We start from the raw sequence: 26,394 nt of genomic DNA, 5'->3' as shown, positions 1-26,394 counted from the left end.
AAGGAAGCTGTCCTCCCTGACCTGTGATTTCGAGAGGCAGCGCCTTCCACCTTGTGGAGCTGCCATGGGTACATGTGAGGTCACCTTGCGTCTACACCAGAAGGTTGTACCCGTCCTTGGGACCACATGCCCTTCACTAAAGAAGATACACACACAGACACCAGCCCTCCCAATGAATGCAGACAGCTCACTTACACATGCACGTGTACACACACATATGCACTCACACAGTCTTGGCTACTTAAGGCCCTTCTGTATGTCCTGCCAGAGGCTCGGCCCCAGTCCCTCTTGGGAACAAGGTGAGGCACCCTCTCCAGGTTTCCCCATCACAACCTAGCCAGGTCTGGGCCAGGAAAGCAGATGTGAGGCACTCACTAAACACTTCCTTCATCTCCACAGCTACCTTCCCTGGGGCAACTCCCCAGTCTTCTGACCCTGTGTGCACACCAGGAACACTGGTTCAGAAGCAAGAAAACTCTCTGATGCTAGGGCCCCAAAGTGATATCATCTCCCTCCAACACTCAGCTGAAGGCCAGCTCCACTGTGCCAGGAAATAAGTGCCTCTGCATGAGTGAACCTCAATGAGAGAGCAAGTGACTTATTGGCCTGCTAGTGAACGAGTGAGTGACTGGGGACTGACGACTGACTAGTGAGTGGATAGATGGACGGGTAGGAGGCCTTTGTGACACTGCTGAACTGTTAAGGGTTAATATGGGAGAGGCCCGTTGAGGGTAAGGGGCTCACTGAAGGGATGGACCACATGACCTCCCAGGGCAGTCCTGCCATTATGACCAGCTTGCCCATCTGCTGGTCCCTATATTCTCTCCCTCCACACACACATAACTACATGTCAGTCTGCCTACCCACCCATCTATCTTCTCATCTATCCAACTACCCACCTGCCCATCCATCCATCTGCCTACTGATCTACTCACTCAGCCACCAGCCCATCCACCCCTCATCTACCCAGTCACAAATCCACTTGCCCGTCCCTCTGACCATACACCTATTCACTGCCCACTCACCTCACCACTCCACCTTCCCATCGTCCACCAACCCACATACCAAACCGTTTACCCCTCCACCTGGTTACACACCCACCCTCTATCCCCCACCATACCTGTCTGTCACCCATCCACCTATGTACCCACCAACCCGTAGCTCCTACTGCCCGCCTACCCACACAGCCCGGCCCCACCTTCACGGTCACTGCTGTTTGTACTTAGCAAGCGGTGTCAAGCTACAGATGCTGACTTCTTGGTGGCATGAGGGGCAGGAGATGGGAAGGGACCCACGCCAGGACCCATGCTGAATGAGGAGGCCCTTCCTCTGTGGCCCCTCCCCCAGTCTGGCAGCCTCCCCTGGCAGCGGGCGGCCCAGATGGTGGGGCGCCTCCCCCACAGCTCTTAGGGAGTTGTTGGCTGCGCAGCCCCAGCAGCTGGGCGAGGAATGTGCTTCCTTTGCGCGCCAGCCGCAGGGTGAGCAGGCCTGGACATCTGGATCCCATTTGCAGCCCCGCGGAGAGCGTGGAAGGCTTTAATTCCAGCCGCTCGGAGCTCCCCTCTCTCACTCCCTCACCTTTAACTCTGCTCGGCCCAGGGTGCTGTGAAGACCCTCCATGATGGACAGTGTCGCAGGCTGGGCTGAGGCTCTGGGATCTTCAGCGGGATCTGTGGGCCTCAGGCTCTTGTTCAGAAGTGCAGATAGGAGCTTAACAGTGCCAGCTGCCTCCTAACCTACAAGTACTGCTGTCATTCCTCTCTGCGTGCATTTTTGTCCACAGGGGAATTAATACACTGTCATCACTGTGGTTTTTATTCCCAGGTCACTTTTCCATATCAGCAGATGGTGTTTTGTAGCATTGAGTTTGCAAGAGATGCCTGAGACCAGCCTGATAGCTCAGTGTGCACACACAGTCAACAAGCATTGCTTGACTAGCTCCAGGTCTGCCTCCCAGGCTCCTCCTGTTACTTCCCCGTCAGAATGAAGTGTCATCCTGACTCTGGACCCGGTGTTTGTGAATTTCCTACACAGGGACCCTCAGGGTATGCCCTTGGGACTTGGCCTCTTCACTCAATTGTGTGTGTGTGACATGCAACCATGTCATCATGGTCAAGTGCCCTTTTTCATTACTGTGTAACATTCTACCGTGTGTGTGTGTGTGTGTGTGTGTGTGTGTGTGTGTGTGTGTACACGCGCGCACGTGCCACAGTTTGTGAACTTTCCCTGTTTGATGGGCACTTGGGAAGTTTTAAATTGGGAGTTAGGCCTCTTATGCTCAAGTAGCTAATGAACATCTGGTTCATGTTCCCTGAGGTTCATCACTGTGACTCTAAGCCAGGAGGGAAACTGCTCTGCCTTCCATGAGATGGCTCAGGTTGGCAGATACTGACCAACGGGTTTCCACTGTGAATGCATGATTGTAGGGGATCCTCGGTACCGCACGGACTGGGTGCCTTCCTTGACCAGCCCTGTTTGTCCTCTGTCTCTTGTGCTCACGGCACCGGGATGAACCTCGTCACTGGTAAATGTTTACGTGCATGGTGATAATTCCCTCGCAGTGCAGCCCCGAGGGTGGACGTGCTCTGTTGAAGCTCTGATGCTACCACAGAGGAGTAAGAGCAGAGGAGGCGAGGATGGACAATGACCCTTGGCATCTGAGGTCTGATTTGGCTGCAGATGCCACGGATTACTTCTCTGTCAACCCCCATCTATAAAGTTGGCTTATTGGTTTCAGGGTCCCTTCCAGCTGTCAGATAGACGGGGATGGAATCCCAGGGGTCCCGGTCAGCTGTTGTGTGTAACAAACCACCCCAGCCTGAGCTCTGTGGAGCCCTCTCTGCTATCCCACTGGCAGTCCTGCAGGAACCACTGCAGGCAGGTACCGCAGGTGACTTCCAATCCCCAGCTAACCTTGCCCTCCCTCCGCTCTGTGGCCGCTGCCATGCTGAGTGCCAGGCTCTTGAATGGCTGGGTTCAGCTAGGCCAGCTCTACCCACGTGTGCGTTGTGCTCCCCCAGGGACTCAGGCACGTGCACACTGGGCTCCAGGAGGAAGGCTGTGCGGCCGGCAGCCTCTGCACCGGGCGAGTTGTCTCCTTTCACTTCTGCTGCATCCTGTTAGCCAAAGGATGTCAGCCCCATGCAAAGGGTGCTAAGCGGATTCTGTCTGTCCCAGTCAGAGCTGCGGGCTTGGGAAGGGGCCGTTTGCAAGAGGCTGGGGTTCGGATAAGTCCCATGTAGTGAGTCCACCTTGCAGGATGTAATACCGAGCCCAGCACGTGTTCAACTCTGGCTGTAGGACTGGCTCATCAGTCAGCAGATAACTAGAAGGTGTTCTGCTCCCCACTTTATACATGAGGGGAGCTACCTGTTGGGATTACCCACTGGAGGGACAGGTCCCCAGTAAAGCTCAGCCAGTGAACTGGCCCAGGGTAGCAAAGAAAGCAGGGAACTATGGCAGGATGGTGAGCGTGTCTTCTCTGACTCAGTGTTTAGGCCATGTGCTGAGTTCTGTCCTGGGAATCAGGCCACTAACACAGGGCCCATCACTGACCCTGACTTAGGTACTGAGAGATACGGTAAAGAAAGTGAAGCAGGGAGGCCGGAGAGGTGGCTCAGCAATTAAGGTACTTGCCTGCCAAAGAACGCATGCACCCAGGTTCACTTTGGAGCCCAACATTTCAGAGACACTTCTTGGGCCTCAAGTGAAAGAGGGGATTGTTTTTCTCTCAGTGGAAAGGGAAGAGAGGCTGGACCTATCTAGCTGGGTTGTCCCCACCTGGTGCCAGATCACCTGCTCAGGGGACCCTAGAGCTAATCATGGGTGGTTCTTTAGTGGCTCATGAAAGAAGAACCTTCCTCAGCCTGTCCGACTCCTTCACCTGCTTATGACAATTGTAGCCACTGCTGGCCAGCTCTGGACCACGTTGTCCCCTCTGTTGCTGTGAAGTGTTCTTCCCAGCAGTCTCCTATGTCCACTGTCACTGGGCTGGGCTCTGGGCGCTTGGACAGAGGACAGACCCTACTAGCTAAGCTGGACAAACTGGGAGCTATGGTGTAACATAGTCATGGCATCAGTGACATCACAGCTCCGTGCCTCAGTTCCACACCTGTAAACTGGGCTCTGACTCCCCACAGCTTCACTGGGAAAAATGAGGGGGTGAGTTGAGAGCTGAGGTGGGTGCAGAGGCAGCAGGAAGCCAGTTGAACATGCCATGTAGCACAAAGTGCATGCTGCTCCATGGCTCCCCCACTCTGCCTAGTGTGACCATCTGTGGAAGGACCCAGTGCCTTGCCCCACAGGTACCAGGTGCCATTTCTAGATGGTTTCTTTTTCTCTTTACAATGCTGGCAGTTGAGTCCAGGGCCTCATTCACGCAGCCTGGGTAAGTGCTCTGCCACTAAGCTACATCCCCAGCCCTTTCTATATATACATATTTTTTAATTGTGAGATGGGTCTTAATAGATTGACTAGGCTGGCCTCAAATTTCCAGTCTTCCTGCCTCAGCCTCTGGAGTCGCTGGCACTATGGACATGTACCACCATGCCTAGCCTGTAGGCACTTTATTCAGATTAGAGCACATGTCCTGCTGACTCCAATTTGGTGGCATGGGCTCATTCTTCCCACTTTGCAGACGAGAAAACTGAGGCCCAGCCTAGGAAAAGGCAAAGCCAGTGAAGTTTCCTTGGGGATCCTGAGATTGAGACACTTCTTTTCTGCCTGCCTTCTTGAGGGCATTGGAGATAGAGTAGAGGGTTGAGCCCAGATCTCCACTTGGAGCTACAAAACCTCTTTGTGTTTACTGTCCCAAGTGGCCCCACCCTAAGATGTGCCTCCATTTTGCTGGTGGGTCCCAAAGTTCAGGGTCACTCAGGAGTTACCCCCGCCCACCGCTAATTCACTCAGGGTAGTAACTTAGCCCCCTCCTTCCAGGCTCTGTTCTGTGGCCATGGAGACCTTGAACCCATCATCATCCCCGCAGACCTGGGGCGGTGGGATTTCTGGATTTGTCCGGGGGTGGCCCAGTGCTGAGCAAGGGCAGCAGGCAGCATGCTTGGGCCAGAGGAATGGCCGTCCTGGGTCAGGCCTCCAAAGACAGGGCAGGGCTTGGCGGGAAAAACGCAGCCTTGGCTAGGAGTTGAGTCGCCACCAGGGTGGGAGGGCCGCCAACCAGCGGAGCACGGACCGGGAAACAGTAATCCCTGTATTTTTGTATTATTACTTATTCATGGGCGGTGGAGGCTGATGGAAAACAGATGTGGGAAGTCACTCCAGCGACACCTGGGACTCATTAGGGCTGTGTCCCACCCACTCCAAGCTCCCTGCCTGAGGGATCAAAGCTGAGCCCCGCCCCCCCCATCTTGGATAAGGCAGAACAGAGCTCGTCCCCCAACGTCAGACTGCTTGGCCAAGACGTGGGGTCGTCCAGGAAAAGCCCACGGCCCCTTGCTGCACCTTGGCCTGGGAGTTCAGGTCTGACCCAGTCACGGCCTTCTGAGAACAAGTCTCCTGCTGGAGACTTTTCTGTGAACCCCCAGATACTTGTCCTGGGTGGGAGAGATGACTCTGGATCACAGGAGCCCTCTGGGGACTCCAGATGCTGTGGCTTAACCCCAGGGTCCAGGATAGGAGGCTGCCGTCTCACTAAGGTCAGGCCCTGGGCAAGGTCCCTGGGGGAGACCACTGAGGTGGAGGAGCCATCTCTAGGCTCAACCTCTCCAGAGTCCCTGCTGGGTTGGGAGTGCAAACGCCTGCTTCATCAGTTGCTTCGAAGATGTACATGTCCCCAAAGGGGGTGGCATCATGGTGACAAGAGGCTATCTTGGGGTATCAAGACCCTCTGTAAGGATCACTCTGTGCTATTCCCGTCACCCCATCTTACACTTCAAGGGCCCCTCACAAGGTTACATCACCAGAAAAGCCACAAAACTGGACATGCCAGGACATAATCATATTTTATAAGCCCTCAGGCACTGAACACTCAAGTAGGATGGCCCTGTCTTCCAGGGAGCTGTGGCTGTCCACACCTGTGCTTAGCAGTAGCCATGGGCTTCCCCACATGACTCTGTCACCCTGTCCAGAGGGTTCTGTAAATCTCCCTAAAGTGGGGCTCCACTGTGTATTGCTCCACTCAATCCCCCTTTCCCATACACTTGGGCTCCTTGTTCACTGCTCATTGTTTGTGGAAGGTGTGAGGGACCCCTGAGGCTGGTGTCCAGCTTGCAAGGGTATGTTAGGGTTATCTGTGATATGACAGGGCTGTGGGTAAGCGGATGCATGTATGTGTGATGGAGGGATAGTGAATGGATAGATACATAGAGCAGGAATAGATAATGGATGGGATAATGGGTTATATAATGGGTAAATAGAGGATGGATGGACAGATGGGTGAGGGCATAGATGAATCGTGAATGGGTGATGGGTGGGTAGGTGGATGAAGGATGGATGGATGGAGATACGGAAATACTGGCAGAGGCACTCCATTAGCCTGCATGGAGGTGTCAAAACGCTGAAACTGGCCAGGCAGCTCCACAAGCTGTGGTCTCTGACAGCCATCTGGCCTTCCCACTGCTCAGTTAGTTACTCGGCTTTCCCATAGGAAGGGGACCGCATGGCTGCCAGATGCCTCTGTGGTACAGAGTCTCTGAGAATCTGGCAAAAGGTACAAAGGATGAGAGGGTAAACTGTGGATGGAGGGGCTGGTACTCCCACAGAAGGGCTGGCTAGTGCAAAAGCCCTGGGGCAGGAGTATCTTGGGGCTGAAGAGAGACTACGGGGTAGTAGGGACAGAGCCATCTTCAAGGGACTGGCTTGGGCTTGTGTCTTGGAGTGGTGACTGGCGACCACCACCCCCAGCTCCCAGGAAATCTAAACATATGGGTTTACCTTGGCCCAGGTAGCAGAGTGTTTTTGGCCTGTGCCCAGCCAGGTATAGAGGCTGGATCTCAAGAGATAGGGATTTAGTGCCCCTCACCCACTGTATGGCATCACAGTGACCTCAGGTGGCCTTAGCTGTTGGGAAGGCCTGACCAGGTTGTGAGGTTACAGTGGGGTGATCTTAGCTTCACAAGGTCGGCTGTTTTGGCTCATCTCACTTTTCCTACAAGACACTATAGTTTCATGACTCAAGGAGAAAATTGCCACCAGTAGAACATACTCCCTCCATCCTCAATGTCCTCAGCTACATGGCTACCAGTGATGAACTGTGTGCCGTCCATCCTCACTGAGGTCCCTGGGGGTGTGAAGGGCAAATACACTGGGGCCCTTGAGACCTTTCACGACACCTCTCTGATCTCCATAGGCCTTAAACCCCCTACCTCGCTGCAGTCAACCCAGGAGTGAAGGTACTGCATCCATTCCAGGACAGCCCAGCGCTCACTGTGCCTCGTCTGCCAACCTCATGGACCTGAGGGCCAACATGAGGTGATGGACACAGCGCTCATGTGAGGGCCTGGCTCACAGTCAGGACTTTGTGGCCACAGCTGTATTGCCTCTGAGACTTCTTGTCAGTACCTGCTGTGACCTACTCCCCTTCCTGGTCCCAAGGTTTTTGTAAGGGTCACCTGCGGTCACTGCAGATGCCGGTCAGGCTGAGCAGTGCAAGCCAAGGTTCTCTTGTTTGCCAGGGACACAACAGGACTGAAGAGCGGAGCCAGGAAGACAGCACCAGGGCCGGTGCCTCCTCCACGAGGGCCCGAGAGCCTGGCTTGGGAGTGCTGGGCTGTGGCCAGTTCCCAGCTGGGAGGGCGGGCTGGGAACCACAGCCGACAGGGACAGTGATGGATGGAGTGGCCTGTTGCGGCACATTCCGTGTTCTTTCCCACCAGCCCCGCCTGGCCTTGGAGAGCCGCTTCCTCCATGGACACGCAGCGGCATTCAGCTGGGAACCGGGTACTGTCGGGAAGGACACAGGGGCTCCCCTGGGCCCACAGGCAGCCATGGGGTCTGGGAATTTTCTGGAGGGTGGGAAGTGGAAAGCAGCTGGGACAGGGTAGAGGAGGAGCCAGACTTGAGCACTGCCTTTCTTCCCTGAGACTGTCCCAGGCGCCTGTGACCTCGGGCTCCGTGGGTGGGGTATCGCCTCAGGGTTCACCACTCAGCTGCACCCCTCAGGATGAACTTTGCGCCAAGCCTCTGCCTGGCTCTCTGTGGAGTTCCTGGGACTCGGAGTGGGTAGATCACAAATTTCCTGCCCTAAGCCAGGGCCATGGAGGTATAAATGCTGGAGAAATACTTTAGAGACCATGTGGTTGGACCAGGGTCTCCTGGCCACTTAACCTCTCTGTGCCTTGCTTTCCCCACCAGTAAGGTGCCACAGGGCTGACTGTACATCAGAGGGATGTTCAGACCCTCATATAATAAACACTGCTCCCCGCTCACATCCTAGCTATTTGGGGCTACATAACACCATGCCATGGCTCCTCACCATATATCCACAGGATGAGAGAGCCTGGTACCTCCAGAGGATGCCCCATGTGCCCCAACATGACGATTACAGTACTGTCCTGAGCCATGGAGAGAGTAGGAGACACCGCACCAACAGAGTGCCACCAAGCCAATGACAGCAGTCCTCACAACCACCCCTGCCCTGGGCACCAGACAACCCCACGTCCCTTCAAGTTCCACAGCCTCTGCCTGTGCTATGCTGGGCCCTCCTTCCCTGGCCAGTCTCCTCCTAGGGATCTGAGACTCTCAAGAAGAAACAGGGGTGCCCATGGGGACTGGGGCCCTACTGCCGCCATGACACTGACTTACCCTCTTGCTGTAGACGTGGAGCTGGACAGGACACTGCTTCATGGGAGCTCAGATCTGTAAGGAGCCTCAAGGAGTTGGGAAGACAGTCCTCACCCCACCTGCCTCAAGGCACCCTGGGTGTCAGTCACCCACTGACCTAGTCCTATGGGGACGACACACCCCATCGCCAGCCTCAGATCCAAGGCATCAATCCCTCCCATCTCCCTGACAGCCCATGTGCCATCCCAATGTGGGCAGGATGCCTGAACCACCTTGAGGACGGAGTCAAAGTCCTATCAACGACCACAGTAAGCAGTGGAGTGTGAGGAATGCCGACGAGGAAGCCCTGAGCCAGGCCTGTGCTTTTCTGGCTGTCTAATCGATGTTGTCTTCTCCGAGACTCGATTTCTCCAGCTACGTGGAACCATGGAGGGTGCACGGACCCACCCCTCGGTGAAATCTGCCTTCCTGTTGCTGCCCACCTTAAACTTCCAAACTCCTGAGGGACCCACGCCCCACTTGCTTTCCCTGCACCACTGCAGTCCAGGTGCCCACACGGGTATCTGCTCTGAGTTTAGGGGCTTGCTGCATCCAGATGGTCAGTGGCTGTGTGCTTTACTAGATACCTTCCTGTGGGAAGGATGAGGAGCAGGACTGGCCAGTGGCCCTGGGGACATACTGTTAAGCCTGTCTACCATAGCCACCTCCATGCCTCTTCCACATGGGCCTCACGGTGGCTACGGGTAGTCGCTGTGCTCTGGAAGCCCCCGAGCACAGTGGCCTGTTCAAAACCATCCACACCAATGGCCCAGTTTGACTTCTGGCTGTGCTGTCATGGGCTGTGAGCTGTGGTGAGACCCTGGGGGAGTCCTGAGGTCAGCAGCCAACACGTGGAAGTCGTGGTGACCAGCAGTGCTGCCTCCAGGACAGCTGTTACTGCTCTCTCCCGCCCAGCTCACCTCGCAGCGAGCAAAGCCCAATTCAGTTGGTTAAAAACGTCTGCCTAGGCTGGGCGTGGTGACACATGCCTTTAATCCCAGCACTTGGAAGGCAGAGGTAGGAGGATTGCTGAGAGTTCGAGGCCACCCTGAGCCCATATAGCCAGTTCCAGGTCAGCCTGGACTAGCGTGAGACTCTACCTCGAAAAACCAAAAAAAAAAAAAAAGTCTGCCTAGGCTATCCATGACGCAGTGCCTGACACTACCTCCACAAGACCATCATAATAGGAGGAAAAGTTCATAACATCAAAATAAAAGGGAGACTGATAGAGAGGGGGAGGGGATATGATGGAGAGTGGAGTTTCAAAGGCGAAAGTGGGGGGAGAGGGAGAGTTACCATGGGATATTGTTTACAATTATGGAAGTTGTCAATTAAAAAAAAAAAAAAGTCAGCCTAGCAGCCCAAGTTGGGAACTGGGAAAACAGGCCTCAGCAGATGGGTGCGTAGAGAACCATGTCATGGACAGGGGAGGATTTGACCCGGTGCTGCCCCGCACAGCCGGTGGCTTTGGAGAAGTCAGTTCTTGAGCCTCAGTTTCTCCTCTGTGAAATGGGTCTGTGAGACTACCTCTGAGGAGGCTGAGGGAGAGTATGGCCAAGGCTGTAGGTGGGTGTGACCCGACTCTAGTGACGGCGAGGGGGTCAAGGGATGAGAGAGCAGCTCCAACCAACCCTGATTTTCTGGGTGGTGTCTACCTCAGCGAGACTTGACTTGTACTAACTTGACTGGAAATGAGACCTGAGACATCCACCAAGTCCGCTGCATTGAGTGAGGCTCCTAAGCGAGTGGACTGCCTCGGGCCACTTCCATTCCGATGATGCAGGAGGGAAGGACGTTAAGTTCCCTGCTGGCCCTCGGGCACCAGCACGGTGCCTGGAGTGTCGTGGGCATACGGCTGTGACTCCGTAATTATTGACAGAGGGACAGCATGGCGGTTGCTGTAATGTGGCGTGGTGGTCTGTGGCACCCACTGGCCTGCCAGTCAGTGAAACCTGCCAGAGACTCAGAGCTAAACAAGTGTCCTTAAAAGCTGACAGCCAGTGCCCAGAACCAGGCTGCCCAGAGATGTGTGATTACCCCTTGTTCTAATTTGTTTGCTTCTCAAGGCTCAGGTGAAGCCACCTCCCCTTGGTGAAGGGTTTCCGAGACACAGGGTGTCCCCAGCGTCCCAGGCCAGCCTGGTACTTGAGACACTTGGCTCTGGCCGTGCCCTCCCAGGCGGTGTCATCCGCCCGCAGGCCCAAGGGCGGCCCGGGCAGGTGAAGGGCTGGTGGGGATGGACCGCTCCCTGCCAGAGCCGCTTGTCGCAGTGGCCTTCTTTGGTTGTCACCGGAGACTGGCCACCAGCCCTGCAGCCAGGCACGGCGATGATGGATCCCCACAGCTGCAGCCACACGTGTGCTCAGCCGTCAGCTTCGGACAGGCAGGAGAGGGGAGGGGCCAGGCACTGGTGGGAGGGGGGCCAGAGGCCGCAGCTGGGGGACAGCAGGTGCCGCGGCCTGGGTGGCTGCTGTGTGCCATCTGCTCCCTCTCCTTGTGGGCCCAGCAGGATGGGGGCTTCCTGCCTCTTCCCCCTTGGCCCAGACACCGGCCAGCATGCAGGCCCTTTGGTTCGCTGAGCTTTTCTCCCCTCTGGAAAAAGGGAAGGGAGGATCGCCGTGAGTTTGAGGCCACCCTGAGACTACATAGTGAATCCCAGGTCAGCCTGAGCTGGAGTGAGACCCTGCCTCAGGAAAAAGGAAGGAAGGAAGGGGGCTGCACTCCATCTGGCGTATCAAAACCAGTGAATATCACTTATTGATTACCAGCCACAGAGCTTGGGTAGCCTGGACCCACATGTGTGTCTGCACCTGAAGGCGATGGTGCCCTGGGAGAAGAGGGCAGGGCAGGAAGAGCAGAGAGGAGAGAGATGATAAGCACAATTGCAGACAGTGACATCCAGTGGGCGTGGAGCCTCCAAATGCTGTGGCTCCGCCTTCTTCATGCCTCAGCCTGCGGAAGGCTCCGTGAGCATGACTGTAAGCAGGACGTGGGTGGTGGGCGCGCGTTGGGGCGGCATGGTCTGCCCTGTGCTCACAGCAAGCAGCAGTTCCACCTTGTTAGGCCACCTGACACTGAAGCGACTTTCAGGCCCTTCCCATGCACCTTGGCGCCATGACCCTCCCTTGAGGTGAAAGGAAACCCCAGGTCTCAAAGAATGTCCCAGGCAAGTTCTGGCTTAGGCCTTTTGGCCCGGGGCCCACCACCTTTGCCACCAGGTCCTGCTCTGCAGGCATTGACAGCTGAAAATCCGCCCCTCCCTCACCCTCGCCTGCCTCGCCATCTTTCCGCTGACCTCACAGAGCGGGTTCACTGTAACCTGCTTGGGCCTAGCTGTCTTGAACCTGTGGGCCACATTTCAGGGACCAGGTCACAGACACCCTGTCATCTACACAAACTCCCACTGGAGTCATGAGGGCCATGGGGCAGGAAAAAGGTTAAAATAGGGGTTCTACACCCCAGGGTCCCTTTGCTCCCTCTGGGAAGCCCCCACCTTGCAAGTGCAGATTCTCAGGCCCTGGGTCTGGAGCATAGGACTCTGCCATAGGATGTCACCAACTCCCTGGTGTGCACCCCACCCCCCCAGAAGTCCTGGCTAGCCACCTTTCGGCCTGGCTTTGCCCCTGGGTCACCTGTGAGCATATGCCAGCCACCTGTGAAGACACCTGGGGCTCCCGTGGGATGGGTGAAGCCAGAAGCACACCTGGCAAGGGGATGCTCGGGCCCATGCTCAGGTGTGGACCAGCTGCCTCCGCCTCTAGCTGCCTTGCCATCATCTTCCTCTCTCCCCCTAGCCAACAGGAAGAAGGCCGCAGAGATGCCTGACTCCCCGGCTGAGGTGAAGACGCAGCCTCGGTCCACGCCCCCCAGCATGCCACCCCCGCCACCTGCGGTGTCCCAGGGAGCCACACGACCTCCTTCCTTCACACCTCACACACGTGAGTCACGTACCCCGGCCTCTGTCCTAAGCAGCTCAGGGCAGGAGCTGCAGTGTGAGTATAGTTACTTCAAATTTGTTTGAACTCCCAAGTCTGCGATGTGACTTTAAGTGAGCTACCAGTGGGGCTGGCCGTGGCTCCTGCTTCACTGCTACCATGCGGTTGAAATGGGTTAACTGATCCGTGCCAACTTACCGTTTTTGGGGTTGTTGTTTTTTGTTTTTTTTTTTTTTTTTTTGAGGTAGGGTCTCACTCTAGCCCAGGCTGACCTAGAATTCACTCTGTAGTTTCAGGGTGGCCTCGAACTCATGGCGATCCTCCTACCTCTGCCTCCCAAGTGCTGTGTTTAAAGGTGTGCTCCACCACGCCCGGCTGCAACTTACCTTTTTAAAAAAGATTTTATTTATCTGTTTGTAAGCAGAGAGGGAATGGGTGCAACCAGGGCCTCTTGCTACTGCAAATGAACTTCAGATGCATGCACCACTTTGCACATCTGGCTTTATGTGGGTACTGGGGAATCGAACCCAGGCCATCAGGTTTTGCAAGCAAGCCCCTTTAGCTGTTGAGCCATCTCTACAACCCAAGTGTCCACTTACCATAGGCACAGGATAGTAACTGGCCACTACCTGTGAACTGCCACCCTAAGGAGGCCCTCCCCACACCCAGGACAACATAAGCTCAGAAAGGGGCAAGGACTTGCCTTGTGTCACTCACAGGTAATGTTGGCTGTGGAGAGGCTCAGTCCAGAAGCAGGTGCCCAGAAGTCCACAGCCAACCCCCCAGGGCTTCAGCCACCGGGGATACGACAAAAAGCAGGCTGGGCGGGACTAGAACCAGCCGTGCGCACTGCCACTTCTCGAACTCTCGGGCTATCTTACAGCACTCTGGGGGGCTTCCAGGGAACATAGAGCAGGAGAAACCAGTTCTCCTCTACAGCCACCACTGGAGCCCCTTTTCACTGGGGTCCTGAACAGTTTGGAAAAAGGAAAACCCAGGCTTGAGCCAATGTAGTAGATAGTATCTCCTGTCCCCCGAGAGAGAGTCTTGGGATTGTGTCCCCAGTGTTCTGGCGGATGGAGAGAAAACATGCCACCACCACCCCAGCTTCAAAGCTGATCTTCCCCAGATCTCCAACTGAAACAAGATACTTCCGGGAATGGTAATCCCCGGTCCCCAGCAGGCCAGGACCTGTGCTCCCTTGGACCCCTCCTTCCCTGCATACAGGGTGCTAGCTCGATCTGCCCTCCCAGGCTGGGGCTTTGTCCCTTCCATCTGGAGAAAGATGGGTCTGGCTGAGGGGTGAGTGGCCATGATGGCAGGGTGTCAGCTCTAGACCAGGCTTCTGCTTCCAGGGTGATGCCACTTACTCCCAGGTGCAGCGTCATGGAGCTAGGAATGCCCAAGAATGTGCCTGGAGGCTGGAGAAATGGCTTAGTGGTTAAGGTGCTTGTCTGTGAAGCCTAAGGACCTAGGTTCTATTCCCCAGGGCCCATGTAAACCAGATGCAGATGGACAAGAGTTCATTTGCAGAAGCTAGAGGCCCTGGCGCGCCCATTCTCTATATCTGCCTCTTAAAAAAATAAATGTGCTCAGCACATAACACGGCTCTCGTGGCTGAACGTCCACAAACGCCCATGACTCACTCTCGTTATATATGAGATCTGTCTGAGCCAGCACCCCAATGGTGTGGCGAGCCTGAAATATTAGGGACTCCCGGCCCTGCTTCCTGTAGTCAGACCTCTGTCCTCCCCAGCATACTGCTCCAGGGGAGCAGCTGACCCTGCCATGTGGGTGGACTGCTGGCCACACTCCTCCAGGCCAGAAGTGGCTGTTCCTTTTTTCACACACCATCCTCAGGTGCTGACGTGGCGCGTGCAGTAATGTCTCTCTTTCCCTAACCATCCTTCCCTCTGGACTGAACCGCAGGCAGTCTGTGGCTGCTGGATGGCTTCCAAGCTCATCTGGTAGGTGAGAGGGGATGCTGTTGGCCTGTGCTGATGTCACCAGCCAATGCCTCAGCCTAGGGGCACAAAGGCAGAAATTTGTTTATGGGGGAGGAGGGGTCTCTCCTTCCTGGCAACAAGGTTTTGTCATACAGCCTGAAAGTATGCCCCTCCACCAAATCAGCCGGGTATGGTGGCACATGCCTTTAATCCCAGCACTTGGGAGGCAGAGGTAGGAGGATTAGTGTGAGTTGGAGGTCACTCTGAGACTACATAGTGAATCCCAGGTCAGCCTGGGCTGGAGTGAGACACTACCTCAAAAATAACAACAATAAAAAATGCCCCCCCCAAAAAAAATGTCCAAAGGCCCCAAGTGGGAAGGACAAACAGGCAAGTTGAAAGGCTGGTCAGGAGCTCTGGGCTGTCTCCCACCCACATCGGCACACCACCCTCAGCCTACTTCCTGCTGCACCCCCTCCCCCACCCCACACGACTCATCCCAAAAGTGCCATCCTGGGCGCCAGATATTCCCGGTTGGGAATGCAGTGGGGGGTCAGCTGAGCCCCACAGGACTTTGCTTTCATGAGGCCTGTGAACAGATGTAAGGGCGGTCAGCACGTGTGCAGTTGGAGGTGGGGGGCATGTCCTTCCTGTCCCCTTAGTCCTACCTTACGGGGGGGGTCATATTTTGGGGGCAGGAGAGGGCACAGCTCTGCACAGAGAGGCGAACTGCTTCCCTTCATCTCTGAGCCTCTGCTTCGAGTCTGTGGGTCCGATGGGAGTGCCCATCTGATGCTTGGCCTCCCGAGGTAACCTTGGACTTGTTCCTAATTCATGATTCCCGGAGAGTGGTGGTTACCCATGCCCCTGTACCTGGCTGGAAAGAGTCCTAGTGAAGCCTCAGCAGCCGGCCACACATTCCTGCCCAGAGCCTCTGAGCCAAGCCAAGAGACTGACCTTGAACCTCCACTCGAGGGCTTTGGTTTTCCTGGCCCTGTGACCACCTTGGGCACAGATTGATCTTGGAATTGAAGCTGTAGCTGGCTGGGGAAGGTAGGCAGCAGGCTGAAGGTGGAGACCTGGAGCAAAATAGGGGATGGGGTTCTGACCCATACTCCTCTCAGGCTGGGAGCCCTTAGGTGGGTTGAGCCTCTCTCTACCCTTTCTTACCCCAAGACTGGAGCCTCACCACACATTCCCAGAGCTACCACCTATCTTGGCTACCATCCTCTCTCACACCAGACACAGCTGCCTCACTTCACCCTAGACTTCAGGATGGAGGTTGGAGACTCCGTCCCTGAATGTAACTCACTGAAAACACATAGCAGGAGCCTCAGGCCCCTTGAAGACAGTTCTGACGGCACCCTCTGAGAAGAGGGCTTTTTAAGAGCCAGGTGTCCCACCAGCATGGTCAGGGATGTCACATGCTTGTAGACACCCTGTGCAAGCCATTATTTTACAGCAGAGGAGACTGTGGCCCAAAGGGGGAGTGGACTGGCCCCTGTCATGACAGTGTGATCCCCAGGCCTGCTGAACGGCAGAGGGACTGGGCCAGCACAGTGCCCTCCTGACGGCATGTTTTTCTTATTTTGCTTACAGATGGCGAAGATGGGCCTGCGACGTCACTGCCCCATGGCCGTTTCCATGGCTGCTTAAAGTGGTCCATGGTCTGTCTCTGTAAGTAAAATAATAAAAACCTCAATGCCTCTGGAGGCCTGTCTTCTAGCTTCCCCACAAGCCCTGGTAGGCCACTTCAGTCCACCTCATAACCCCCATTGCTGGCCTCTAAGGAGGGCCTCCGCATATGGACAAGAGACACTCCAGGAGGAAGGGCCTCTGGGGCCTGAGACCCAACAGATACTGTGTTCAGGCTGTGGGGTCTTTGCACACGAATACCTCCTGAGCTGTCCCCAAGAGCAAAATGGGGTGATTGAAGCCAATGGCAGAGCTATAAGGAGGCAGAGGGGCCCAGTCCACATTCCCCTCAGGCCTCAGTTTCCTTCCTTATAAAATAATGCACAGAGTAGCAATGACAACTTAAGCTTGGCTGTTTCAAAAGTAGGCCCCATCTCCTCCTATTGGCAGGTATGACCACCTGTGCCTCTGTTTCACCTGTAAAGTGACATGGTCACAGCATGGAGTGCCAAGGGTGATCATGAGCTGGGCCAGCAGAGCCATTGCTGCAGTGCCTGCCACTCACCACATGCCCCATGGACGTCAGTCACTAGTAGACAGTCCCACCAGGCCTCTGGGCCCATGGCAGGTGTCCAGGAGATAGATGCCGCAGTGGGGTGACAGGGCTCATCCCCCACCTACTGTCACTGCCTGGTGGCTCCTTGACTGAGCCAGTCTGCCGGAACTCCCGGGCTCTAGGAATGAGGCCATCACGGTGAATTATTTTCATCCTTTAACGTTGTCTTGCTTGGTGCCATCGTTCTTTGCCATGCACGGCTGTGCACCGTGGCCAGCACGTAGGCTGAACTGTGCTCAGCTAGTTCTTGGCGTGGTGCTGAGGGTGGTCTAGCTGCAGAAAGCCCCTTGTCAGGAGAGGGGTGGCGGGTGCCTTCACCCCAGGCCAACTCCTTACCCCAGCCTCAAGGCTGGGGTAGCTATCGTGTGCCCCCAAAACTCAGGCAGGGTCACGTGTGCAGTCGAACTTAGTAACACACCTGTTGTGGGAATGAAAGCACTTGTGCCGGGGGCTATTTTGGGCGTCTCTTTAGCAAGCTGCTGAGACTGCCCGGCAGCCACGGGAGGGAGGACAGACGGGCAGCGAGGCAAGCAGGCCACCAGGGACCCAGGCACCCAGGGCAAGTCTGGTAAGCGGGCCTCAGGGAGGACAAGACAGGGCTGGGGCTGGTGGGTGGTGACTCAGGTGATATGGACGCTAATGTGTCATAGAAGCCACCAGGAGGCCCGGAGCCCTGGAGACGATATGTTTATCGTTAGGACACAAGTTCACCGCTGTGGTAAGGTCTCCATGGTGATGGGCCATCTCCTGGCCTGGCTGGGCTGACAGCGAGTTGTTGTCATCAGGCTTGACTTGGGAAGATATGCTAGCGTCCATCAGAGCTGACCAGCGAGAGGGGAGTCCACCCAACAAGGTCCTCTGGACAAGGCCTCAGAGAAGCCAGGAGCCCTTGGCGGTCAGCACGGTGTGTGTGGCCATCACTGACCACCCCAGAGCAGGAGGGGAGCGCGTGCACATCGTAGGGGTCTGTGCAGGCTGTCTGCCATTCACTTGTAGCCATTCCTGAGCTGGCTGTGGTTTCTGAGTCCTGGAAGAAGCTCCTGGGGTCATTTGGGGAAACAAACTGGCTTTAACTCACATGTGTCCCCTATAAAAGGAGGGGACCTGCTTAGAACGTGTACAGGGGGGCTCAGAGCCCAGCAGTGGCATGGGAAGTCCGAGGCAGCACACGTGCCCACATTTCTCTCCCTGCACGTGTTCATAACTTTCCTGCTCTTTGGGGGCCAGCTGTTGAGGGGTGCCTCACACAATACCCAACATGCAGAGCTAGTCTGGGTGGTAATCTTAAAGGCGCCAGCTCCCAAGGGAGGTGGTGGAAAAACACTATAATCTGTGGAGTGTGGAACAAGTAGGGTCCCCACTTTAAAACTCCAAGGCAGCTGGAGGGAACATTAACAAATAGAGAAAGCTGGGCAGGGCCCAGATCTGACCTGTGTAGCCTATCTGGACTTCACTCTGTACTGGCCTTCCAGCAGCCTCTGTCAGGCCCAGGATGAGAGAGGAGAGACAGCAGAGTGGAAGCCTCATCCTAAAGATCATATCTCACTAGACAGAGCATCCCGGGTAGGGTCCTTCCCTACATTGGGCTTAGCCATGCAGTGAGACAATTCAAGGGTCCACATGCTGAGTCTAACTCTGAACTGTCTCACTCCAGGGCCTTAGTGGCCTTGTCTACTGTGGGGATTGGGAGCATGCTTGTGTGAGAGGCTATAGCCCTAAACTGAAGGTGAGTTATCTGGGCTGGGGCCTCAAGCAGTGTCTGGGCAAGGTGGAGCCAGTGACCAGGAGGGGAGCCATGAGTGACCCACTGAAGGCTGCAGCCCCAAAGCTGGCAGAGTAGGAGCAAGAGCCCAGGCCTGTAGGCCCAGCAGAGAGAAGTGATGGAACCCCACAAGAACCACAGCTGTGAAGCAGCTGAGGGCCAGAAAAGAGAGACCGCTATGGTTCAGACCTCACCTCACCTGCCCTATGCCCAGCGGGCTAGCCCCCAGGTCTCTGATCAGAATGGACAGGCAGGGGCAGTCTGGAGGGACACAGCAAGGCACCATTGTCCATGGCAAGCACAGTGAACAGCAGATGCCCACAGGCTGCTCCACTGGAGCCTGTGCACTCTGCAAGCCCAGAGGAGTCTCCCTCAGCACTCACGGGCCCTACTGGGCCTCACCACAGTGGGAACCAGATAGCTGGAGGCCTCAAGGAATGTGATCCTGAGGGTTCCCCTGACCCACACTCCCAAGTCCAGGCCTGAGAACACAGCTTCTGCCTCGATCCAGCCACACAAGGCAGGAGACTATATGAGGCAGCCTGGCAGGGGACACAAGGCACAGGCACTCGAGATCCATAGCTGAAAGGTCCAGAGGTGTCCCAGCAAGTGCATGCACATGTGACAGGGAAGGGGATGGCGGGTGTTTGTGACCGGTGACCTCTGCTCTGTCTGCAGACCTCGCTGGGTTCCACAGGCTTGGCGTTTGCCTCTGTCCCCCAAGACTGAGAGGCAAAGATTCCTCATAGCAGCCCCAGGCCTCAGCTCTCAGACGCTGACCTGACGGTGGGGCCAGCCAGGCAGTCATGGCTCAGTGACTGGCAGTGCTGGCTGCAGTGTGCTCATCAGCTGTCCCTTCAGTCACCTGCTTGTCCTTAATATGCACCAGCCCATGTGCACATGCCTCTGTGCGTCCAGAAGCCCCAGGCAGGACCCGGCCGAATGTACCAGTTCCTCTGGGGGACCTCGAGCCCCATCTGCCCAGGCATTGAGCTGTGTGCAGGTTATAGCATTGTTCAGGGCCAGGGGGGCCACTGCATGAGGTTGAGGAGTCTCAAGGGCATTGCTCAGGGTCAGAGAAGCATGGGGTTGTGTTGCTCAGGGCTGGGGAAAGACGTAGGATGGTGGGGCATTGATTTGGGATATTGTGGCTCAAGTGGGGTTGCTGGCCTTAGGGGTGTCAGGGGATGAGTGGCTTTTCATTTCCTGAGTTGTCACAGGCGGAGAGGCCCCATGCTTGCTCACAGTGAAAGCCTGAGCCAGCCCAGTGGGGCTGGGCATCTGCTGGATGAGGGGAACCCAGTATTTCTGCTGGCATGACGGTTTTAACCTTGGGCTTAGAGCAAGGCCCTAAGAGCATCGCAAGCCACGTGCACGCACATGTACCTGGCTGAGCAGCCACTTGCAGTGTGTGAGCCCTGACATCGCTCCTCGGCCTGGGGAACCTGGGTTGAGTGCTGTTGCCTCCCAGGTGCCGGTTTCCACATCTGTAAAGGAGCGTGACTCACCTCCCCCGTAGCGTGGTCGGAAGGACGGAGTGCCAGATATGCGCTGTGTGGTGGAACACAGCTGTTCGGCGAGGGCCCAGGACCGCCGTCGTTGGCTGTCGTCATTTTGGCCGTGGTCACCATCACTGCGCGTGCTTATGGTCAGTGTCATCAAGAGTGATTGCCATGCCTTGCCCTTATGCCCGCCTCCCTCCCGCAGTGATGAACGGCAGCAGCCACTCACCCACAACTGTCCACGGCACCCCATCCACACCCAACGGCTTCAGCAATGGCCCTGCCACCTCGTCCACTGCCTCGCTGTCCACGCAGCACCTGCCCCCGGCATGCGGCGCGCGGCAGCTCAGCAAACTCAAACGCTTCCTCACCACCTTGCAGCAGTTTGGCAGCGACATCTCGCCTGAGATCGGGGAGCGCGTGCGCACACTGGTGCTGGGGCTGGTGGTGAGTCACCAGGGCCCCCCGACTGCCCATCTTCCCCAGGTCTGATGAGAACGCATGAGGGCCTCGGTGAGGTGGGCTTCCTCCCTCGTGATTCCACCAGCTCCGTTCTGACTGGACTAAGCCCTCCCTAGCACCTGCTGTCCAATCAGAACCGCCTCCTCGGGAGGTGTGGGCGGGGCAGCTGGGCTTACATGCCATGTGACACTCAGGTGAGGTCCTTTCTCTTGCAGAACTCCACTCTAACAATTGAGGAGTTTCACTCCAAGCTCCAAGAAGCTACCAACTTCCCTCTACGGCCATTCGTCATCCCTTTTCTGAAGGTAATGCAAGCCTGCTCAGGCCTCCTTCCGAGAGTCCTGGGTTCTCGGACCCCACCCGGCCTCTGACCCCTATTCCCAGCCAGACATCATGCTCAACTACCCCAGGGTGACAGTGTGCACCACTGATTCCTACTAGTTGAAACTGCAAACTAGTGGCCAGGCCTGATGAGTCAGCTGCTGGACAGAGTACGTCCTCATCACTCCCTCAGCAGGTGTTCCATGTGAGGCACTGTGCAAGGCTCAGGGGACCGGCAGGCAGAGTCCTCTGGAGCCACAGCTTGGGTGGGCTACCAACCAGTTACAGAACTTGAAAATGTGTGCAGTGAGAAAATATTCCAGAACCCTCAAGGAAGGGGTGTTGGCTATTGAAAGAGGGGCCAGCGACAGAGCCCTCCAGGTACAGCGTGTGGAAAGGCCCTCAGGTAGGGGAGCAGTAGCCACCAAGAACAGAGGGAGCGGAGGGAGTAAATGTAGAGGGGCAGGTGTCAGACAGACAGACAGACAGACGTGTGGTGGACAGGAGGGCAGATGAGCAGCTGTCAGGTGGAAGAGCAGAACGTAAACGAGGAAAGGGGGCCTTGTGCATAAGTGATGGCATGGAGTCTCCTTGGCAGAGTAGCCAGAGCCCGTAAGCAGGACAGTTCTTGTGCCCAGCCCAGACCCATGGCATCAGAAGCTATTTTGGGGGGAAATGGGGTTTGCTTTTTGAGATAGCATTTCATGTAGCCCAGGCTAACCTCAACATCATTATGTAGTTGAGATGATCTTTGAAGTTTAGATCCTGCTGCCTCTGTGCCCAATTCATGCTGTCCTGGAGACCAAACCCAGAGCTTCGTGTATTCTTGGCAAGTGCTCTACCACTAAGCTGCAGCCCAGCTCCTTTTAATTTTGGGACAGGGTCACACTAACTTGAACAATCTGGCCTTGAACTTGCTGTATATCTCAGGCTAGCCTCAAACTTGCAATCCTGCCTCAGCCTCCCAAGAGTGGGATTCACAGCCCAGCTAGAAGCTTTATTGAAAAATCTAGTAATTGTTGGAAATATAGCTCAGTGGTAGAGTACCTGTCTGGTACATGCAAGGTCCTGGGCTCAATCTCAGTACTGCAAAACAGAAATAAAATCTGGCAGTCTGTGCACATACAGAGGAAGAAGCCACATCCATGTGGTATTGGCCAGCCATTCTGAGAGGAAGCGAGGGCGGGGCATTCTTGAATGTGTTTGGCCATGTGATCATGGGACTTGTTGGCCTGCTCACATGTTAGAGTGCCCACTAACCCGTCAGACCCTCACCTCACATCTCGCTAGGGCCAAGGGTCATTCTTCCTGCGTGTCTGGGCTCTGCCCTAATTGGGGCTCCTTCCAGGAGTGTCAAGGTCAGACCAGACCAGGGTTGAGCTCCCAAGTGTGAGCCCAACCCAGCCACCTAGCAGCCACCTGCCTGGCCGGCCACAGAGTCTTCAGTTCACACTAGGCAGCTACATCAATGGGGATTTAAGCTGCCTTTAGACAAAGTGTGAGTTATAAAGTATGTCGCAGATGATTATTGGCTCCTGGACGGGGATACACAGACCCTCCCACTGTTGGATTAATAGGTAAGAAAACTAAGGCCCTTGCATTCCCAGCTGGTGGAGACACAAGGCCAGGCTCAAGCCTGGGTCTGTCCAGTTCCAAGCCCCTGTGGCCTTCACAGGGTGCACCTTGACAGCCTTATTCCCCATAGTGTCTCACAGGGAAGCCATGTGACACCCTAGATCCACTCCTCCTTCCTCCATCCCTCACCCTACCAGACTCACGCCAGAGCTGGTGACAGCAGAAGTCTTGGTGCGCGAGCCCACATCACAAGGTATTGGAGGCCCTCATTCTCCTCACCCTCCACTTACTGCCGGCTCTGCCTCTGCCTGTCTTCAGGACACAGTGCACCTACCTATTCTGTCAGACCCTGTGTTTGTAGCAGATGTTGGCGGCATCAGTCAATGTGTTCACTCCCAGAGCAGGGCAAAAACTGGGCAGGCCTATATCCCCTTCCCTCAGCACTGGCTCTTATCCTGTCCAGCATAGCACCACCCAAAGTGGTCACAGGTCAGAACACTTTACCTGCATTGCCTCGCTGAGGGACCCCACTGCCTTTGTTCCCCCTTTCCCCACAGTAGCTATCAGTGGGTGTTGAGGGCCATCCCACCTCGTAGCCCATTTAGGGTTCCTTTGTCTTATTGTCAGGGACCCAGAGTATATCCATCACCCTGACATAGAGCTCCTGAAGGGCAGAAAGAGCCAGAAGTAAAAAATGAGCCGGGCGTGGTGGCACACGCCTTTAATCCCAGCACTCGGGAGACAGAGGTAAAAGGATCACTGTGAATTCGAGGCCACCCTGAGACTACAGAGTTAATTCCAGGTTAGCCTGGACCAGCGTGAGACCCTATCTCGAAAAACCAAAATATATATATATATGAAAATATGAGGTGTGCCAGTCCTTCCGGGCTTGTTACTGACATGCCAGTGAGACCCCCTGGTCCGCTGTACTCCCTGCTTCTCTAAGAGCCATGGTGGAGGTCCAGCCTAGTGGACCCGGAGGACCCCATAGGGAGTGATGTTGGCTGTTGAGCACAGTAGCTGCAGGTATGTCACTGCCCTCTGGGATGGGAGGGGCCTCATCTTCATGGAGCAGGGAGCTGTCACAGCACCTTCTTGAATGTCCATGGTCCTTCTGGCCTCCACAGTACTCCTCATGGAAGTCCCAGGGGATACCATTGTAAGAAAGGAACTGGACTGTGGGTATGACTGGGCAGTGCTTGGCTCCAACTGCAGTCCTCTCTTGGGTCCTCTGCTGGACAGAGTGACGGTGTCTACCTCTCACTCATGTTGCAGGAAGAACTGAGTTAATTCACTCAGAGCTCACTGAAGCTTATCATAGAAGGGCTTTTTGCAGCTCTAGTTTACAGATGAGGCGAGAGTCAGAGAAGAGGGCTGGAGAGATGGCTTAGCAGTTAAGGCACTTGCCTGCAAAGCCAAAGGATCCAGGTTCAAATCCTCAGGACCTACATTAGCCAGATGCACAAGGGGATGCATGTGTCTGGAGTTTGCTTGCAGTGGTTAAAGACCCTAGTGTGCCCATTCTCCCCCTCCCTCCCTCCCTCTCTCTTTCTCTTTCTCTCTCTCTCTCTCCCCTTCCTCCATCCCTCTTTTTCTCTATTAAATAAATAAAATAACATGTCTTTTAAAAAAGAGTCAGAGAAGTTAAGTGTCCTACACAAGGCCACAAAGACCCTTATGGCCATGCCAGGGTTAGCCATCTGCCAAGGTCATAGTGAAGGGGCTCAGTAGCACTAAGGGGACATTGCAAACATCTATAGTGGCCAGGTGTGGTGGTGTACGCCTTTAATCCCAGCCCTCGGGAGGCAGAGGTAGGAGGATCACTGTGAGTTTGAGGCCACCCTGAGACTACACAGTGAATTCCAGGTGAGCCTGAGCTACAGTGAGACCCTACCTCAAAAAAAAAAAAAAAAAAAAAACTACTCATAGTGGCCTTTGTGAATGTTGGGCTCTTATGGCCTCAGTCTCACCTGAAAATGGCTTAGTGTCTTCTGGGCCTCGGAACCTCCATGTTGAGGAGGAGTTTAGGCCCGGAGCATCCTGCGACCAGCTTAGTTTGTCCAGCCTCTGAGTAGTGATGCCACCCTGACATTCCTGGCTTCTAGGGACAGAGTGAGGACCCTGATCCACTCTTCCTAGGTAAACAGAGATCCTATCCTCCCAGCCAAGGGCTACTGAGAATCAGGACTAGACAGCTAGGCTGCCTGTACCCTCTCCCCTGCCCCAGGCCCACCCGTGCATGGCTGGACAGTGGAGCTTTTCAGAAGCTGGAGAGATGCCACACCCCTCATGCCCCGCCCCAGACCCCGGCTCCCAGCTGGCCCCAGCCGGCCAGGAACCCAGATGTTTCCCCACCCTACCAGTGACCAGCCGGCACTCGTGCCTGGCCCCCACCCCACCATGCTGGCCAAGGGGAGGACTCTAAGGGAAGAGGGCTGGTGAGGGAAGGAACACTGGGCTCCTCAGACCTCCCGGGACCTCGTTTCTAGCTCATGCTTCTGACGTGGTCGGCAGATGGTGGGCTGGCCCGTGTTCAGCTATCCAAACAGAAAAACAGGCCTGGCAGCCACACTGCTCAACAGAAAATGCATTGGCTGCCTGATGGGCTGGGTGGACGCACCAACGGGACCGGGGAAGGCAGGGGAAAGCAGGAGAAGGCAGCTCCGGCAGCTTTGAAACGCATGGGAAAGTTGGGGATTGTATTTATTTACAAATACTTAAAACTGCTGGCTCTCCCCAGGGCCTGCCGCTAGGCCCCAGTCCAGGGTGCTCAGAGCCAGGCTGCCAGCAGACTCTGGGAAGGCTGGGGTAGCGCAAGGAGGCACTGCCTCCAGTAGTGCATGCCAGGAGACCCCAGCCCAGCTCAGGAGTTAAGCACGGGGAATTAAGGGCAGGGTATGTGTTCAAGTCTCATGTGCCCACTATGGTGGCCTCTCTAAATGCCAAGCCAACTCATGATGTCACCACTCAGGGGAGGGTAAGGATCGTACAGGGTCATGCTCCCTGTGTGCTCAGAACCACGGAGCTGCAAAAGGCACATCACTGATGTCCGTGTCCCAGCTGCAAGCTCTGTTCAAGGCTGAGCTTGGAAAGCAGGAGGCTATGGGAGGCTGGGTTCTACAGGGCTTCTGGCCAGTACACTTTGTGGGGGGGCCAGAGCAGAGACCCTGAAGGCAATACACAACTTGGCAGCATCTCCGTTTGCATTTAGCGCTATGGGCAGGGCTTGCCCTCTCTGAGCTTGGCTTTCTTCCTCTGTGCCATAGATGTGATGGTAGGCCTTCCAGGACAGAATGCGCTGTGGGGAAGTCTGGCTCTGACCACCCTGCCACCTTGCACAGATGGCACCCTGGGAGGGAATGTGGCAACAGGGAAGAGTGTGGCTGCTGGGTCCCCTATGCCACAAATCACGTTATCAAACAGAGCACTGGCCGGCCGGCCTCTCTTCCCACCTTCCAGGGCACTGTCGGAAACAACGAACTACTTAAGGAACCCGAGGCCCTGAGTCACGGGGAGGCAGTGTCCAGCCCGGGGCTGGCGCCAACCTAAGCCAATTGTACAGGCTTGCACCCCAGCCAGCGGTCAGTGGTGCTCAAGTCCTGTTCTGCCCACAGGCCAACCTGCCGCTGCTGCAGCGGGAGCTCCTACACTGTGCCCGCCTGGCCAAGCAGACGCCTGCCCAGTACCTGGCCCAGCACGAGCAGCTACTGCTGGACGCCAGCGCCGCCTCCCCCGTTGACTCCTCTGAACTCCTGCTGGAAGTCAACGAGAACGGCAAGAGGAGGACACCCGACAGGTAGCTACGTTTTGTGACTGACCGTGGTGCCTTCCTGTTCACCTGCCTGTGCTGCACCCAGCCAGGCAG

The 26,394-nt window shown here is 55.8% G+C and overlaps 1 protein-coding gene across 3 annotated transcripts in view; it reads left to right on the top strand.

Moving 5' to 3' along the window:
* Cbfa2t3 (CBFA2/RUNX1 partner transcriptional co-repressor 3) overlaps positions 1–26,394 on the top strand; it is a 60,942-nt gene that overhangs the window by 21,432 nt on the left and 13,116 nt on the right. For 2 of the 3 annotated variants that reach the window (XM_045155079.1, XM_045155082.1), the window contains exons 2-6: positions 12,570–12,713; positions 16,256–16,333; positions 20,377–20,618; positions 20,849–20,938; positions 26,144–26,325. In XM_045155079.1, coding sequence (XP_045011014.1) covers positions 12,593–12,713; positions 16,256–16,333; positions 20,377–20,618; positions 20,849–20,938; positions 26,144–26,325 — 713 coding nt within the window. In that variant the 5' untranslated portion in view covers positions 12,570–12,592. The remainder of the gene's footprint in view (positions 1–12,569; positions 12,714–16,255; positions 16,334–20,376; positions 20,619–20,848; positions 20,939–26,143; positions 26,326–26,394) is intronic. The other variant, XM_045155084.1, reaches the window with a different exon arrangement.

This window comes from Jaculus jaculus, chromosome 1 (genome assembly GCF_020740685.1).
Source record: "Jaculus jaculus isolate mJacJac1 chromosome 1, mJacJac1.mat.Y.cur, whole genome shotgun sequence".
Classification (NCBI taxonomy): domain Eukaryota; kingdom Metazoa; phylum Chordata; class Mammalia; order Rodentia; family Dipodidae; genus Jaculus; species Jaculus jaculus.
Note: the sequence above shows the minus strand (reverse complement) of the source record. Positions and strands in the feature narration are given on the sequence as shown.